This window comes from Lepidochelys kempii, chromosome 23 (assembly GCF_965140285.1).
Source record: "Lepidochelys kempii isolate rLepKem1 chromosome 23, rLepKem1.hap1, whole genome shotgun sequence".
Classification (NCBI taxonomy): Eukaryota; Metazoa; Chordata; order Testudines; family Cheloniidae; genus Lepidochelys; species Lepidochelys kempii.
The window spans coordinates 9293752-9313281 of record NC_136402.1 but is presented as its reverse complement, the minus strand read 5'-3'; the positions used below and the strand labels follow the sequence as shown (position 1 = coordinate 9313281).

General features: G+C 46.6%; 1 protein-coding gene across 2 annotated transcripts in view; it reads left to right on the top strand.

Moving 5' to 3' along the window:
- Positions 1–11865: 11865 nt before the first annotated feature.
- Positions 11866–19530, top strand: part of CLPTM1 (CLPTM1 regulator of GABA type A receptor forward trafficking) — a 48825-nt gene continuing 41160 nt past the window's right edge. The window contains exons 1-2 of one of the 2 annotated variants that reach the window (XM_073321916.2): positions 11866–11985; positions 12648–12763. In XM_073321916.2, the coding sequence (XP_073178017.2) occupies positions 11866–11985; positions 12648–12763 (236 nt within the window). The remainder of the gene's footprint in view (positions 11986–12647; positions 12764–19530) is intronic. The other variant, XM_073321917.2, reaches the window with a different exon arrangement.

Genomic DNA, 19530 nt, shown 5'->3' with positions numbered 1-19530 from the left:
CTTTCACTGGCTTTGAGTAGGTGCGAGGTCAGAGGCTCCTGCAGAGGACAAGTTGTCACTTTAGCACTTGCCGCAAGGCCAGGGGAGGAGCCGTGTTAGTCGGTATCCGCAAAAAGAACAGGAGGACTTGTGGCACCTTAGCGACTAACCAATTTATTTGAGCATGAGCTTTCCTGAACTACAGCATCCGATGAAGTGAGCTGTAGCTCAAGAAAGCTGATGCTCAAATAAATTGGTTAGTCTCTAAGGTGCCGCAAGTCCTCCTGTTCTTTTTTCTACCAGAGTAATCCCTTGCCAGAGGGAGTCACGGAATGGGCCCTGGCAGGGAGGTCCCTGGCAGACTCTACTAAAACAGCCCATACTATGAAAACATTAGAGAACATGGGGCTGGGCTATGTACAGGCACAGGGAAGACAGTCCCTGCCCTGAAGCATTCATTACCATCTAGAACAAGCCACAACATATTAATAGATTCTATGCCCAGAAGGGACCACTGTGCTCGTATAGTCTGACCTGCTGCATTACATAGGTCACGTAACTCCCCTGAATGAATTTCTGTTCGAACTAGAGCAGATGCTAAATGGAGGGAGAAGAGGTCCAGAAGTGGCTTGTGTGGTTACAATGAGCGCAACTGGGCTGCTCCACCTCCTTAGGCAACAGAGGTGGTTGCTAGATTTGCAGTCTCAGGTTTCGCCAGCCCCTCTTGAAAAATCGTGGGCCTGATTTTTGGAGGTGTTGAGTAGCTGAAGCCAATGGGAGAGCTGGGTGCTCAGCGCCTCTGAAAATTCACTGGCCCAAACTTCATTAATGCAGAGTTAGAGTTGTCTAGCAGCATGTCATACCTGTCTGGAATGTCAAATGCACCCAGCCTGAACACGCTGAAACCCAGGGGACACTGAATCCTGATGTCACAGACTCATGCTCTCTCTTGGCTCCATACGTCCCTGGGAGGAACCCCATTCAGAGGGACAGCCCTTCTGGGGGTTCCACTTTGTCTCGGGGGTTAAACCGTAGGCCCCACCGCCTCCTGGAACCATGTCTCTCTGAACCCTAAGCACGCCTGTCTCTTGCCGTGGGCCTCCTTGGGGAGTCCACTCACTCTGAACCCCTGAGGCCTCCACACCCAGAGGGAAAAATGCAACCATGATCTCTAGACTGGAGTGACTCTCAGCCAGCGTAAAACAGAAGGGCTTATTGAACGTCTGAACAAAGCACAGGAAACTCTCCGGGCCCTCAGGCCTAGCCTCCTTCAGCACAGTACATCTAGGTCTGTCCAGGCTCCAGGTGGGCTCTGGCTGCTCTCTCTCCAGTCCAGAAGCCTCCTCCTTCCAGGCAAGGCATGCTATATCACTGGCCCCAACCGCTCCTCCCCTGTCCTTTGTCTTCCATCCCAGGTAAACAAGTCGCTGAGGCCCTCTCTCCTCCTCTGCTGGACCTGGTTGGTGAGGTCACCGGAGTCCTTTCTCCTCAGCCCATTGTCTTCCCACTGGCCAGAACTGGCTGCCGGGGCCCCAGCTGCTAGGTGAGGTCACACCTGGTCCTCTGCAACAACAAACCCTCTCCCACCACCTTGTTAAAAATGCAGCACAAAGGGAAACTGAGGCACACACACTATTCATGTAAAACACTACAAAAATCCCCAACTTTGTCACACCTGGTACATCAGCCCTGCACTGCAACCTTCACTTTGTCCCGAGCCACAGGGAATGTACCGCAGGTGGACTCCTGCATGCGCTGCCCTGTAACAAGGCAGAGGAAATGTGCCGTTGATGTGGGGCCCCCCGGGCATATTCTCGCTGCAGCCGTTCCAAACGCCCCCTGCTGCACTAGGGATGGCTGCAGTGATTGGTCAGGGATTGCTTGCAGTAGGTGGTCTTGCTGCAATGTGAAAAGTGGGGCATCTGCACCCAAAAGGCCTGGCCCCTGCAGGTCTGGGCTGACCTATGTGGGTTGTGCAAAGAGAGGAGCACAATGGTCTGTGACCATGGGTACATTGTAACAGTGGGAGACCCAGTGCACTGAAGGGCAGATGTTCCAGAGGGATCCGTAGGACAAGGAGTGGGAACACAGGGCAGCTTTGTGCAGAGTGGTGAAGTGGTCGAGGCCAGGCAGCCCAGACATAGGTAACAGGAGGTGTTCTTATGTCGTGTTCGCTAATGCTACATGGTAACTAACACAAAGTAAAATCTAGTGAAGACAAGGCCATTAATAGGCAAAGGGCAGAGTTAAGGTTGCAGGGCAAGGCTGCTGTAGGAGGCCCTTCCTTAAAACCCTTAGCTTAATGACTAGGGCGCTCATCCTGCACGTGGGAGACCCTAGGGCAAGTCCCCCCTCCTCCTGATGAAGCAAAAGGATTTGAGCAGTGATCTGCCCCCTCAGGTGAGTGCCCACACAGCTCTACGGGGTAATCCAATATGGGTCTCTCTCAGTCTCACCTATTGAAGTTGTTCCACTTTAAACAAACAATTGAATAAATCGATATTAACTGGGCCAGAGAAAGAGTTAAAATCATTCTGTAGCCAAGTGGTCAGACCTTGTTCAAACCCCTTCTCCACCTCAGGAGGAAGGGAGACTTGAACTAGGTGTAATCCTGGCTGAATGCCCCATCCCCTGGGCTAATTATTGCAGGGGAAAGCTTCTCCCCACCCCCAGCCATTTGTTTCAGGCTCTGCATGCAACATAGACAGCCATGTCCTTTCTTCCCCTGGTTCATGGCTCACTAGCAGACCTAGATGCCTCCCTGCCACCCGGAAGTAAGCACCTATCTTTGAGGGATGCCCCCTCTGGTTGGCTAGCTTAGGCAGCTCCCTGCCTAGTGTACTGGCTTTGTGGATCACCTTCTCAGGTGCCTCTCTCTCCTCATTGATTGTATAAGGAGCCTGAGCACCTAACTCAGGCTTTGTCGTTCCTGTGATTGTGTAGGCACAGTGACACTCAGCGTTGCAATGCCCAAGTACCTGCGTGCATTCCACATCACTAACATTGTTCTAGTCTAACATTTCGTTCAAACCCTTTCTCCCAGAAGCTCCAACACTTTGAGGGGGCCATGCAGAGGCATGACCCTTTGGTTTGAGTAGATTGAATTAATTATTGTAGAAAGCAGCAAATTATTTTGTGTTTACTTTTCATGACAAACATAAGTTACTGTTTGGGCTGAGGACAGTACCCAGGTGCCACATTCTAGTCAATGTTGACCTTGTGTCAGTTACAATAGGGCTCTCTATTCTGGGTACATTTTCTGTTGCTCAACAACCCCTGTGATCATGCCAACTTTGATGAGTCGCAGCTACTTGGTTTTCTTTGATCACATTCAGTCCCATTGTTCAGGAAATGAGGAAGGAGCACAAGGCATAATTACAGCCCCTGAATGCTTCTGCTTCCTAGAATCTTTCATCCGTCCTCTAATTAATGCGGTTTGCCTTGGCCAAACATGTAATGCAAAATCTGGGAGTGTGGGGGGCACTTTAGAGCACTTTGAAATATCATCTCTTAACCCAGAAGCTTTGCTGTCAGAGCAAAACTTCTAGAATGAGCCCCTGCAGAACAGAGGCAGAGAGCAACTAACATGCACAACACACATCCTCAGAGAGCTGTGAAGGGCAGGACTCATGCAGTTCCTGTGTGCTGGGCAGGTTCAATGGCCATAGCTTGCCACCTTCAGCCACTCACTGACTCTGATGTCAGGTTATCCACGAACCCTCTGGCTTAGAGCCCCAGTCATCTTCTGGTTCCCATGCAAATGACTTTCACTGGCTCCTCAGCGTGGCTTGGGCCGCAATGGAAGTCCAACTTTTACCCTGTTGCTTCCTCAGAGGGGCAGTGGATGCAGTGTATTATTGGCGACTTTCCAATTTGGAAAGGATCAGAGCTGGAGTTTGAACCTCAAGTGTGGACAAAAAAAAGTGATAAGAACTGTACCATTTTGATGTCACATGATTATTTTAGGGGTGCTGTATGTTAGGAACCCCTGTCTCAAATGACCTCAAGTTTGGACCATTAATGCTACTAGAGATCCTGCTGAAGATGTCAAGTTTTGTAAAGAAAATCTGAATCTGCACATGGATTTTGTGGATTTTGCACTTAGAAAAACTGACTGTTGAACAATGAACTAGTCTCCACTCATCTCTATAATGGTGCCACCACCTGACTATAGTCACATTCAAGCATTTCAAGTTTCGTACCAAACATTAAAATACCAAAACTCAGGGGCCACTTTTGCAAATTTGGGTTTTGAGCCAGATTTTCAGACTCTTATTTGCACGGTATGCACCTGTTTGTTCAGAGCTGAAAGGCAGGTAGGTTAACCCAAAACATCTTGCAACCATGCCTGAAGGTGGGGAGAATCATCCTCCGTCTTACCTGGGGGGCTGCTTGTTAGTCCCACACATGCAGCACACAAAAATGCTATTTTTAAAAAATACTGGATTTTCATTTAATTACATTATTCTTTTTTAAAATAAACCTATTTGAAATGAAATTATTACAACCTATATTAAGGTCTAAACTTTCTGTGGTCTATTAACATCATTTAAATTAAATAAAAAATAATATTCAAGCAACAACTTTGCTGCCAAAGTTCTAAAGTCAGTCTAGTCACTGAACTGGGGGAGTCCCTGGCTAAGTACTTGGAACAAAGTTTATTGATGTGCTAAACCAGCTTTGGACAGCAGTAGCCTCTTCTGCAGTACATGGAGAATATTTCCCTCACTTTACTTTATTCAACTAGTTCAGTTTAATGACTAGTTCATTCAAAGTCGAGAAACTGAGTGAGACATAAAAAAAACAAAAAGAAAAGGAGTACTTGTGGCACCTTAGAGACTAACCAATTTATTTGAGCATGAGCTTTCGTGAGCTACAGCTCACTTCATCGGATGCATGCCGTGGAAACTGCAGCAGGCTTTATTTATACACAGAGAATATGAAAAAATACCAAAAAAACAGTACAGCTTGTTTTCCTCTCTCAGTCTACAGATAAAAATGAGATATGAGGAGATAAAAACTAGATCTAAAATCTTGAAAGACATGGTGACCAAAACCAATCTGTTCAATTCACTAACAACAGATAATACTTCCTTTGGTGAATAAATCAGTTAATTTTAAATGCAAGACATGTTTTGATAAATTTATTTTTTTCTTATGTATCCAGAACATTTAAGGCGGTTTTATTTAATTAATAAATGTAATTAATAAAATAAGAAGAATATAGCAGTAGGGATATATTACTGACCACCTGACCAGGATGGTGATAGTGACTGTGAAATGCTCAGGGAGATTAGAGAGGCAATTAAAATAAAAAATTCAATAATAATGGGGGATTTCAACTATCCTCATAGTGACTGGGTACATATCACCTCAGGACTGGATGCAGAGATAAAGTTTCTTGACACCTTAAATGACTGCTTCTTGTAGCAGCTAATCCTGAAACCCACAAGAGGAGAGGCAATTCTTGATTTAATCCTAAGTAGAGCACAGGATCAGGTCCAAGAGGTGAATATAGCTGGACCTCTTGGTAATAGTGACCACAATATTATTAAATATTAACATCCCTGTGGCAGGGAAAACACCGCAGTGGTCCAACACTGTAGCATTTAATTTCAGAAAGGGGAACTACACAAAAATGAGGAGGTTAGTGAAACAGAAATTAAAAGGTACAGCACCAAAAGTAAAATCCCTGCAAGCTGCATGAAAACTTTTTAAAGACACCATAATAGAGGCTCAACTTAAATGTATACCCCAAATTAAAAAACATAGTAAGAGAATCAAAAAAGAGCTACTGTAGCTAAACAACAAAGTAAAATATGCAGTGAGAGGCAAAAAGGCATCCTTTAAAAAGTGGAAGTTAAATCCTAGTGAGGAAAATAGAAAGGAGCATAAACTCTGACAAATGAAGTGTAAAAATATAGTTAGGAAGGCCAAAAAAGAATTTGAAGAACAGTTAGCCAAAGACTCAAAAAGTAATAGCAAAAATTTTTTAAAGTACATCAGAAGCAGAAAGCCTGCTAAACAACCAGTGAGGCCACTGGATGCTTGAGATGCTAAAGGAGCACTTAAGGATAATAAGGCCATTGCAGAGAAACTAAATGAATTTTTTGCATCGGTCTTCACGGTTGAGGATGTGATTCCCAAACCTGAGCCATTCTTTTTAGGTGACAAATCTGAGGAACTGTCCCAGATTGAGGTGTCACTAGAGGAGGTTTTGAAACAAATTGATAAACTAAACAGTAATAAGTCACCAGGACCAGATGGTATTCACACAAGAGTTCTGAAGGAACTCAAATATGAAATTGCAGGACTACAGGTTCTCCCCCACCCGCCCCCCTGCTCTCCTGCTGGTACTAGCTCACCTTAAGTGATCACTCTCGTTACAGTGTGTTTGGTAACACCCATTGTTTCATGTTCTCTATGTATATAAATCTCCCCACTGTATTTTCCACTGAATGCACCCGATGAAGTGAACTGTAGCTCATGAAAGCTTATGCTCTAAGATGCCACAAGTACTCCTTTTTGCGAATACAGACTAACACGGCCGCTACTCTGAAACAAGACTACTAACTGTAGTCTGTAACCAATCATTTAAATCAGCTTCTGTACCAAATGACTGGAGGATAGCTAATGTGACGCTAATTTTTAAAAAGGGCTCCAGAGGTGACCCCAGCAATTACAGGCCAGTAAACCTGACTTCAGTACTAGGAAAACTGGTGGAAACTATAGTAAAGAACAAAATTGTCAGACACATAGATGAACATAATTTGTTGGGTAAGAGTCAACATGTTTTTTTGTAAAGGGAAAGCATGCCTCACCAATCTACTAGAATTCTTTGAGGGGGTCAACAAGCATGTGGACAAAGGGGATCCAGTGGATATAGTGTATTTAGATTTTCAGAAAGCCTTTGACAAGGTCCCTCGCCAAAGCCTCTTAAGCAAAATAAGCAGTCATGGGATAAGAGGGAAGGTTCTCTCATGGATCGGTAGCTGGTTAAAAGATAGGAAACAAAGGGTAGGAATAAATGGTCAGTTTTCAGAATGGAGAGGTAAATAGTGGTGTCCCCCAGAGGTCTATACTAGCTCCAGTCCTATTCAACATATTCATAAATGATCTGGAAAAAGGGGTGTCATAAATATAAAGGGAAGGGTAACCACCTTTCTGTATACAGTGCTATAAAATCCCTCCTGGCCAGAGGCAACATCCTGTTACCAGTAAAGGGTTAAGAAGCTTAGCTAACCTGGCTGGCACCTGATCCAAAGGACCAATAAGGGGACAAGATACTTTCAAATCTTGGGAGAGGGTAAGACTTTTGTTTGTGCTCTTTGTTTACGTGGTTGTTCTCTCTTGGGACTGAGAGAGGCCAGACAGAAATCCATCTTCTCCAACCCATCCTAATCCAAGCCTCCATTATTGCAACCAGTAGAGGTAAGCCAGGCAAGGCGGATTAGTTTATCCTTTGTTTTATATGAATTTTCCCTGTGTTAAGAGGGAGGTTTATTCCTGTTTTCTGTAACTTTAAGGTTTTGCCCAGAGGGGGATCCTCTGTGTTTTGAATTGGAATACCCTGTAAAGTATTTTCCATCCTGATTGTACAGAGGTGATTTTTACTTTTTTTTTTTAAATAAAATCCTTCTTTAAGAACCTGACTGATTTTTCCATTGTTCCAAGATCCAGGGGTTTGGGTCTTTGATGATTTTGTAACCAATTGGTTAGGATATTATTCTCAAGCCTCCCCAGGAAAGGGGGTGTGTAGGGTTTGGGGGGATATTTTGGGGGAAGACGTCTCCAAACAGTCTTCTTTCCCTGTTCTTTGTTTAAAACGCTTGGTGGTGGCAGCATACTGTTCAAGGACAAGGCAAAGTTTGTACCTTGGGGAAGTTTTTAACCTAAGCTGGTAAGAATACGCTTAGAGGTCCTTTCATGCGGGTCCCCACACCTGTATCCTAGAGTTCAGAGTGGGGAAGGAACCCTGACAAGGGGTAAAAAGTGAGATGGCAAAATCTGCAGATGATACAAAACTACTCAAGATAGTTAAGTCCCAGGCAGATTGCAAAGAGCTACAAAAGGATCTCTCAAAACTGTGTGACTGAGCAACAAAATGGCAGATGAAATTCAGTGTTGATAAATGCAAAGTAATGCACATTGGAAAACATAATCCCAACTATACATATAAAACGAGGGGGTCTAAATTTCCTGTTACCACTCAAGAAAGAGATCTTGGAGTCAAAAGAAATCTGATGAGGTTCAATAAGGATAAGTGCAGGGTCCTACACTTAGGACGGAAGAATCCAATGCACCGCTACAGACTAGGGGCCGAATGGCTAGGCAGCAGTTCTGCGGAAAAGGACCTAGGGGTGACAGTGGATGAGAAGCTGGATATGAGTCAGCAGTGTGCCCTTGTTGCCAAGAAGGCCAATGGCATTTTGGGATGTATAAGTAGGGGCATAGCGAGCAGATCGAGGGACGTGATCCTTCCCCTCTATTCGACATTGGTGAGGCCTCATCTGGAGTACTGTGTCCAGTTTTGGGCCCCACACTTCAAGAAGGATGTGGATAAATTGGAGAGAGTCCAGCAAAGGGCAACAAAAATGATTAGGGGTCTAGAACACATGACTTATGAGGAGAGGCTGAGGGAGCTGGGATTGTTTAGTCTGCAGAAGAGAAGAATGAGGGGGGATTTGATAGCTGCTTTCAACTACCTGAAAGGGGGTTCCAAAGAGGATGGCTCTAGACTGTTCTCAATGGTAGCAGATGACAGAACGAGGAGTAATGGTCTCAAGTTGCAGTGGGGGAGGTTTAGATTGGATATTAGGAAAAACTTTTTCACTATGAGGGTGGTGAAACACTGGAATGCGTTACCTAGGGAGGTGGTAGAATCTCCTTCCTTAGAAGTTTTTAAGGTCAGGCTTGACAAAGCCCTGGCTGGGATGATTTAACTGGGAATTGGTCCTGCTTTGAGCAGGGGGTTGGACTAGATGACCTTCTGGGGTCCCTTCCAACCCTGATATTCTATGATTCTATGATTGTGGATAGTGTTCTGAAAACATCCACTCAATGTGCAACGGCAGTCAAAAAAACGAACAGAATGTTGGGAATCATTAAGAAAGGGATAGATAAGACAGAAAATATCATATTGCCTCTATATAAATCCATGGTACGCCCACATCTTGAATACTGCCTGCAGATGTGGTTACCCCATCTCAAAAAGATATATTGGACTTAAAAAAGGTTCAGAAAAGGGCAACAAAAATTATTAGGGTTATGAAGCATCTGCCATATGAAGAGAGATTAATAAGACTGGGACTTTTCAGCTTGGAAAAAAGACGACTAAGGGGGGACATGATAGAGGTCTATAAAATCATGATTGGTATGGAAAAAGTAAATAAGGAAGTGTTATTTACTCCTTTTCATAACACAATAACTGGGGATCACCAAATGAAATTAATAGGCAGCAGGTTTAAACAAAAGGAAGTATTTTTTCCACACAATGCAGTCAACCTGTGGAACTCCTTGCCAGAAGATGTTGTGAAGTTCAAGACTATAATGGGGTTCAAAAAAGAACTAGATAAATTCATGGAGGATACGTCCATCAATGGCTATTAGCCAGGATGGACAGGGATGGTGTCCCTGGCCTATGTTTGCCAGAAGCTGGGAATGGGCACCCAGGGATGGATCACTTGATGATTACCTGGTCTGTTCATTCTCTCTGGGGCACCTGGCATTGGCCACTGTTGGAAGACAGGATACTGAACTAGATGGACCTTTAGTCTGACCCAGTATTGCCATTCTTATAGTCTTAAACTTTTTAAAATGCTGTTTTATGATTTTTTAATTTAATTCTAATTTCCATCCACATGCAGCTGGAAACCTATCACAAATAAAAAACTAATCTAGTAAAATGTGTCATTCACCATTTTCTCACAAAACAGAAAAATGTAAAAATTAAGAATCGGAATAAATATATGTTAAGCTATCTAATTGCATAAACGTGTATCTTAAAGTCTATGAGTAATATAGTATATCTCCCTGGTTAGCAACAAGTAACACCCATTTTAGTGTAAAAACTATACTTAGTTGCAAATCAACATGTTTTAATGGTTATCAGCGTATGAGATTCAACCTATCCTTAGGAAAAGAACTGAAGAGTACAAATGCAAAATAAGATGAAAATTGATTATTCAAATCAAGATTTCCTGCTTGCTGATGGAAATCATGGTTACAGTGAATGATTTAAATGGCTTTGATTTAAATCAATGTAACCCGTTTACCTAAGGCCCTTATCTGACCCACAGCACTGTAGTATGAGCACCTTTGTATGGAGCCTCACCACCCCATTTTGAGACAGGGAAGTGCTATATCCACAGTGTGGAGATGGGGACTTAAGGTGCAGAGACTGAGCAGCACACTCTGGATTGAGCATCCAGCATTAGGGGCCCAAAACCGAGGGTTTTAGCTGTAGCAGCAGAGACTCATTTAATGGCACATAAAATAAGAGATTAAAGCTATTGCCTCCCCCACCTCACCACACCCTCAAGTAGTTCAGCTCCCCAACGCCTCCTGCCCCACTGTGCCCCCTCCGGCTCAACTCCTCCACTAAGTATGCTCCCTCCAGCCCCACTACACCCCCCCCGGCTCAGCTCCCTCCAGCCCCACTACACCCCCCCCCGGCTCAGCTCCCTCCAGCCCCACTACACCCCCCCCCCCGGCTCAGCTCCCTCCAGCCCCACTACAACCCCCCCGGCTCAGCCCCCTCCAGCCCCACTACACCCCCCCCCCCGGCTCAGCCCCCTCCAGCCCCACTACACCCCCCCCCCGGCTCAGCCCCTCCAGCCCCACTACACCCCCCCCCGGCTCAGCTCCCTCCAGCCCCACTACACCCCCCCCCCGGCTCAGCTCCCTCCAGCCCCCCTACACCCCCCCCGGCTCAGCTCCCTCCAGCCCCCCTACACCCCCCCCCGGCTCAGCTCCCTCCAGCCCCCCTACACACCCCCCCGGCTCAGCTCCCTCCAGCCCCCCTACACCCCCCCCGGCTCAGCTCCCTCCAGCCCCCCTACACCCCCCCCGGCTCAGCTCCCTCCAGCCCCCCTACACCCCCCCCCGGCTCAGCTCCCTCCAGCCCCCCTACACCCCCCCCCCCGGCTCAGCTCCCTCCAGCCCCCCTACACCCCCCCCCCGGCTCAGCTCCCTCCAGCCCCACTACACCCCCCCCGGCTCAGCTCCCTCCAGCCCCACTACACCCCCCCCCGGCTCAGCTCCCTCCAGCCCCACTACACCCCCCCCGGCTCAGCTCCCTCCAGCCCCACTACACCCCCCCGGCTCAGCCCCCTCCAGCCCCACTACACCCCCCCCGGCCCAGCTCCCTCCAGCCCCACTACACCCCCCCGGCTCAGCTCCCTCCAGCCCCACTACACCCCCCCGGCTCAGCCCCCTCCAGCCCCACTACACCCCCCCCCGGCTCAGCTCCCTCCAGCCCCATTACACCCCCCCCCCGGCTCAGCTCCCTCCAGCCCCACTACACCCCCCCTGGCTCAGCTCCCTCCAGCCCCACTACACCCCCCCGGCTCAGCCCCCTCCAGCCCCACTACACCCCCCCCGGCTCAGCTCCCTCCAGCCCCACTACACCCCCCCCCCAGCTCAGCTCCCTCCAGCCCCACTACACCCCCCCCCGGCTCAGCTCCCTCCAGCCCCACTACACCCCCCCCCGCTCACCACGACCTCACCTCCAGCCCCCCCCCCGAGGCTCCACTATACGCCCCCTCTCGGTTCAGCTCGGGCTCGGCAGCCGTCCCCCGACATTGAGTCACACCCCCAGCTCAGACCCGCGGCCGGAAGTGGCCGGGACTCCCCCTGTGAGCGATAGTCACATGACCAGATCATCATATGATCCGCAAAAGGGGCGGGCCCGGGAGCAGCTTCTCGCGAGAACAGCGGAGGTATCGGCGCAGCAAGATGGCGGCGCCGGAGACAGTGGCGGTGCTTCCTGGTTCCGGCCCGGAGCAGGTAGCGGCGCCGTGGAGCGTCGCCGGGCCCCTGGAGCCTCCTCTTCCTGGGCCGGGGTCGGTTCCCCGGCCCCTCAACGGCTCCCCACGGGTTCGGCTCCGCTCGCCGGGCCGGCTCCGCTCCCCGCTTCCTGCCTCCCCTGGCCGGGCTCGGCTTCCCGAGCCGCTCGGCTCCGCTCAGCCGCCCCCCCCCCCCACGCGTCCCTAGGCTGGTCCCAGCTCTGCTTCCCGCTTCTCCCGCCCTTGCCACGCGGGCCTCGGCTCCGCTCCTCGGACGCCCCCTCCGCTCCCCCCCCGCCTCCTCCCTCCGCGCCCCCCCCGCCTCCTCCCTCCGCGCCCCGCTTCTGAGCCCCTCAGTCCCCTTCCTCGCCAGGCTGCCCCGACTCCGCTCCCAGCCTCCTCTCCCGCCCGGGGGCCCCTCCCTGGGCTGCCCAATTCCTTCTGCTATGGCCCGGGCCCTTCATCCATGGGAGCTTTCGTGGTGTTTCCCCCTGCTGGGTCCAGACTGGGGCTCTGGGCTCCCCGCGGCCGCCCTGGATGGGGGCTTGTCCTGCGTAGACAGCTGGGGAAACCACCTGGCACTGCCCATCATGTGAGCGTTTTCCACCAGCAATACAAGATAACCTGCTGCTTACCAGCCCGTCTCCGCTCCTCCCTCCAAAGCAGGTAACGAGTAATGGAACCGCAGCGGGGGCCCCGACTGCAGAGACCCAGCAGCAGAACCAGCCCCAGCAACAAGCTCCCAATGCCTGGCAGGTCATCAAAGGAGTGTTGTTCAGGTGAGCCCTGGCTGATTCCCCAGCTGCCCTCTTCTCATCACGTATTAAAAACATGATGTTAATTTAAATTTGGCCTCTGAATCCCTTGCCCCTGGCTGTAGGTGCGCTGACAGTTATTACAAATACATTTAATAACAAAACAGCAACAGATCCCATCCTCTTTTAAAAACTGCCATTCAGGAAGGAAACATGGACAACTAAAAACTCCCACTCCTCTGGTCTCCTCAGAAACCCACAGCCCAGCCACTGCTGCAAGAGCAACACATTTTCTGGGCTGAGACAAAGATATAAATTTGGGGTCATCTGTTTACTGATCGCCCTTCACCCGCAGTTCAACTCTTCATCCATCAGCTCTGCCACCAGTTTCATATCACATAGAATGCTGCGGTCCCCCACATCTGAGATCTCTTGGGCACCTATTGAACATTGCCTAACACTAGTCTCTGGGACTTCTCCAGGTGGAAGGGAGAAGAACAAAGCCACCTGAGTTCAGCTTTTTCACTCTACCATGCACTCTAGTTGAGAGACTAATGCCTCATGATCTAGTATTGGCACAGGCACCTGGTAATCTGTGACATACCCAGGTCACAGCCCTAGTTGTGAGTGTGAGGCATCGAGCTACTTCAGAATGTCTTTTCCATTGTCATAACCAAAAATGGAAATTTAGATATTAGTCAGTCACTGGAGAGACTGTCAGCATCAAGTGAGAGCTTTTAAGCAGAGTCCGAAGAGATGTTTCCACTAGAGCAGTGAGCATCCTGCCCTTCTCTAAGTAGATGTTAATGTTCTCAACTAGCCTTCAGCAGCACTGAAGGAGGAGATAAAGTATGGGTTGGGTAGAGTGTTGTTCCAGGACATCCAGAATCTGAGTGAACAACACCGGTCAAAACAAAAAGAAAAGGAGTACTTGTGGCACCTTAGAGACTAACCAATTTATTTGAGCATAAGCTTTCGTGAGCTACAGCTCGCTTCATCGGATGCATACCGTGGAAACTGCAGCAGACATTATATACACACAGAGATCATGAAACAATACCTCCTCCCACCCCACTGTCCTGCTGGTAATAGCTTATCTAAAGTGATCATCAAGTATGGCCATTTCCAGCACAAATCCAGGTTCTCACCCTCTGCCCCCCCCCCCCAAACTCACTCTCCTGCTGGTAGTAGCAGGAGAGTGAGTTTTGGGGGGCGGGGGGGGCGGAGGGTGAGAAAATCTGGATTTGTGCTGGAAATGGCCCAACTTGATGATCACTTTAGATAAGCTATTACCAGCAGGACAGTGGGGTGGGAGGAGGTATTGTTTCATGATCTCTGTGTGTATATAATGTCTGCTGCAGTTTCCACGGTATGCATCCGATGAAGCGAGCTGTAGCTCACGAAAGCTTATGCTCAAATAAATTGGTTAGTCTCTAAGGTGCCACAAGTACTCCTTTTCTTTTTGCAAATACAGACTAACACGGCTGTTACTCTGAAAACTGGTCAAAACGTGACTGGAGAGAGCCAAGTGTCCTGTTTATGTGGCTGCAGACAGTTCTAGCTAAATCTGTTCAGTTTTCTTGGGAACAGGAAGGCTTCACAGCAGCCAGTGTGTGGAAAGAATGTGGGTTAATCAGGTTAATTGCTAACCTGAAAGAAATTGCTGCTGGAGGTTTTGCAGATGCAGTAGAGTTTAAAAAAAAATTCTTAACTTTTGCATGGCCATTGTGAAAGAGTGAACATGTGTGTGTGTATATATTGACATACATGATCAGCTTCAGATGAGATTTTTACCACTGGTGGTGGTGATGATGAGAGCAGTTTAATGTGTGTGAATTGAGAGTTGTGGGCTCTAATATTTTGAAGAGGAAAGATGTAGAGTCAGGAGCATTGGAAATACAGGGGAAAAATAAAATATAAGTCCCATGGGAACGGAAATAGCTTAGGTTAAAGATTCCTATGCAGCTTGATGCTGTTTAGCTCCCAGTCCCCAGAGTTAGAACAAGTCTTTTACAGACTAGACAATCTTTCCAGGCTGGTGTAGGCCCCTGCCATGCTTCTAAATTAACGTCATTCATTTAAGACTGGAACAGGCTTCTGTTTTAGGCAGGTTCCCAGGCTAACAGTCTTAAATTAAACTCCAAGCTGGAGAGGCGATCCTGGCAATTACAGCCAGTAAAACCTAACTTCTGTACCAGGCAGATTGGTTGAAACTATAGTGAAGAACAGAATTATCAGACACACAGGTGAACATGCTTTGTTGTGGGAAGAGTCAACATGGCTTTTATAAATGGAAATCATGCCTCACTAGTTTATTAAACTATCTTTGAAGGGGATCAACAAACATGTCAATAAGGGGGATACAGTGTACTTAGACTTCCAGAAAGCCTTTGACAAAGTCCCTCACCAAAGACTCTTAGGCAAAGTAAGCAGTCATGGGATAAAAGGGAAGGTCCTCTCATGGATCATTAACTGGTTTAAAAAATAGGAAACAAAGGGTAGGAATAAATGGTCAATTTTCAGAATGGAGAGAGGTAAATAGCAATGTCCTGCGGGGTCTGCATAGCAACCAGTGCTGTTCAACAGATTAATAAATGATCTGGAAAAAGTGAGGTGGTAAAATTTGCGGATGATACAAAATTACTCAAAATAAGTCAGTCCAAAGCCGACTGTGAAGAGTTATAAAGGGATCTCACTAAACTGGATGACTGGGCATCAAAGTGGCAGGTAAAATTCTTTAAGTGCAAAGTAATGCACATTGGAAAACATAATGCCAACTATACATACAAAATGTTGGGATCTAAATTAGCTGTTACCATTCTAGAAAGAGATCTTGGAGATATTGTGGGTAGTTCTCTGAAAACATCTGCTCAATGTGCTGCAGCAGTCAAAAAAGCTCAGTGTTAGGAACTATTAGTAAAGGGATAGACAATAAAACATAAAATATCATAATGCTTCTATATTAATCCATGGTATGCCCATGTCTTGAATATAGTTTGCCGATCTGGTCGCTCCATTACTAAAAAGAGATATTAGAATTGGAAAAGATACAGTGAAGGGCAACAAAAATTATTAGGGGTATAGAACCTCTTCCCTATGAGGAGAGATTAAAAATAGGGCTGTCGATTAATTGCAGTTAACTGACGTGATTAACTTGGAAGAATTAATTGTGATTAATCAGTTTTAATTTATTAACAATGCAATTTCAATTGGTATTCTATTAACTATTTTTGGATGTTTTTCTACATATTGATTTAAATTACAACACAGAATACAAAGTGTACAGTGCTCACTTTTTATTATTTCAAATATTTCAACTGTAAAAATGATAAACAAAAGTATGAGGTGAATTGAAAAATACTATTTCAAGTACCATAATGCAATCTTTTTATCATGAAATTACATCTCTAAAAGGTAGATTTTTGTTGTTACATAACTGCACTCAAAAACAAAACAATACAAACCTTTAGAACCTACAAGTCATAGAATCACAGAATTGGAAGGGACCTCTAGAGGTCATCTAGTCCAGTCCCCTGCACTCAAGGCAGGACTAATTATTATCTAGACCATCCCTGGCAGGTGTTTGTCCAACCTGCTCTTAAAAATCCCCAATGATAGAGATTCCACAACCTCCCTAGGCAATTTATTCCAGTGTTTAACCACCCTGACAGGAAGTTTTTCCTAATGTCCAACCTAAACCGCCCTTGCTGCAATTTAAGCCCATTGCTTCTTGTCCTATCCTCAGAGATTCAGGAGAACAATTTTTCTCCCTCCTTGTGAAAACCATGTACTTTTCCATGTACTTGAAAACTGTTATGTCCCCTCTGTCTTGTCTTTTCTAGACTAAACAAACCCTTTTTTCCCCCTGTCTTCCCTCGTAAGTCATGTTTTCTAGACTGTTAATAATTTTTATTGCTGTTTTCTGGACTTCCTCCAATTTGTCCACATCTTTCCTGAAATGTGGTATCCAGAACTGGACACAATACTCCAGCTGAGACCTAATCTGCGTGGAGTAGAGCGGAAGAATTACTTCTCATGTCTTGCTTACAATACTCCTGCTAATACATCCCAGAATGATGTTTGCTTTTTTTGCAACAGCGTTACACTGTTGACTCATATTTAGCTTGTGATCCACTATGACCCCCAGATCCCTTTCCACAGTACTCCTTCCTAGGCAGTCATTTCCCATTTTGTATGTGTGCCATTGATTGTTCCTTCCTAAGTGGAGTACTTTGCATTTGTCCTTATTGAATTTCGTCCTACTTACTTCAGACCATTTCTCCAGTTTGTCCAGATCATTTTGAATTTTAATCCTATCCTCCAAAGCACTTGCAACCCCTCCCAGCTTGGTATTGTCCTTTGTAAGTGTACTCTATGCCATTATCTAAATCATCGATGAAGATATTGAACAGAACTGGACCCAGAACCGATCCCTTCAGGACCCCACTAGTTATGCCCTTCCAGCATGACTGTGAACCACTGATAACTACGTTCTGGGAACGATTTTCCAACCAGTTATGCACCCACCTTATAGTAGCTCCATCTAGGTTGTATTTCCCTAGTTTATGAGAAGGTCATGCAAGACAGTATCAAAGGCCTTACTAAAGTCAAGATATGCCACATCTACTGCTTCCCTCCTATCCACAAGGCTTGTTACCCTGTCAAAGAAAGCTATCAGGTTGGTTTGGCATAATTTGTTCTTGACCAATCCATGCTGACTGTTTATCATCTTATCTTCTAGGTGTTTGCAAATTGATTGCTTAATTATTTCTTCCATTATCTTTCTGGGTACAGAAGTTAAGCTGACTGGCTGTAATTCCCTGGGTTGTCCTTATTTCCCTTTTTATAGATGGGCCCTATATTTGCCCTTTTCTAGTCTTCTGGAATGTCTCCCGTCTTCCATGACTTTTCAAAGATAGTTGCTAATGGCTCAGATATCTCCTCAGTCAGCTCCTTGAGTATCCTAGGATGCATTTCATCAGGCCCTGGTGATTTGAAGACCTCTAACTTGTCTTAGTAATTTTTGACTTGTTCTTTCCCTATTTTAGACTGTGATCCTACCTCATTTTCACTGGCATTCACTATGTTAGAAGTCCATTCGTCACCAACCTTCGTGGTGAAAACTGAAACAAAGAAGTCATTAAGCACCTCTGCCATTTCCACATTTTCTGTTATTGTCTTTCCGCCCCTCATTGAGTAACTGGTCTACTGTCCTTGGTCTTCCTCTTGCTTCTAATGTATTTGTAAAATGTTTTTCCTGTTTCCTTTTATGTCCCTAGCTAGTTTGATCCCGTTTTGTGCCTTGGCTTTTCTACTTTTGTCCCTACATGCTTGTGTTGTTTATTTGTATTCACCCTTTATAATTTGACCGAGTTTCCACTTTTTGTAGGACTCTTTTGAGTTTTAGATCATTGAAGATCTCCTGGTTAAGCCATGTCTTGTAACGAGACTCGATGAGCTCAATCTATTTAGCTTAATAAAGAGAGGCATAAGGGGTGATTTGATTAGTCTATAAATACCTACATGGGGAACAAATATTTAATAATGAGCTCTTCAGTTTAGCAGTGAAAGGTCTAACGTGATCCAATAACTGGAAGTTGAAGCTAGACAAATTCTGATTGGGCCAGTGAGAGTAATTAACCATTGGAACAGTTTACCAAGGGTTGGGCATCTCCATCACTGACTATTTTTAAATCAGGATGTTTTTCTAAAAGCTCTGTTCTAGCAATGGTTTTGGGGCAGTTCTCTGGCCTGTTGTATACGGAAGGTCAGACTGGATGATCACAACAGTCCCTTCTGGCCTTGGAATCTATTAATGTTCTTGCCCCCAAAGAGATTACAGTCAAAGACAGACATGACACAACAGGTGGATTCCAGAAACTGATGGGGAAGCATGAGGGACCAGTGAGACCGTTCTGATCAGCAGGATGAGCAGTGGCCACAGCTGCTGTTTTTCATCTTGTACACATTCCCTTTGTGCTTTGTCTTGTCCTGCTACAGCCCACAGGCTTGGGGACTTCACTTGCTCTCCACCCTGCCCTCGAGTCTCTGTATATCCAGCACCTGGCAGCGTTGTGCTCCCCTGTCAGCCACCTTAAGGTGGCTCTGACATGGCTGTAGTGGGCAGCAGACTAAGGATCTCCACGAGAGGCTGCAGAATCCAAACTCGCCTGTGGCTTCCCATACCCACCACTTTCTAAGAAGCTCTCCCTCCATCTGCCCCACCCCACCCTTTTTTAGCCTCATAGGCCCTTCATGCCCTGGCCTTCCAACTACAAAGCACCCAGCCTCGTCAAAATAAGCCACCTCCCCATGCCACTTTCTCAAAAAGGAGATGCATTTATTTTTTTCCCTGACACCACCAGGATCATGTTCTTGCACTTTCATGGGATGCTCTGACTCTCATCCGCTTTGGCAGACTCCCCTCAGGAGTGATCACAGCTCAGTTTCCAGCCTGTGGGCCAGGGAAAAGATTCACTGAGCCAGGAGAGAGAACTAAATCTTCGGCCCCTTTGCTTTCCTGAAAAATCCAGGGATTCAAGCAAACCTATCTCCTAGTTGCAGAGATACGAGAGTTGGAGGGTTGTTCCGTGCATGGGCCAGGCTGGCATGTCGAACAGTAGGGGCTCTGAGGGTATGTCTACACTGCAATAAAGGACCACTGGCACATCAGCTGACTTAAGCTCAGGGGCTTGGACTGCAGGGCTATAAAACTCCAGAAGGGAGAGGGTCTCAGAGCCCAGGCTCCTGTCTGTCTACACTATTTTTAGTCCCACAGCCTGAGACCATGA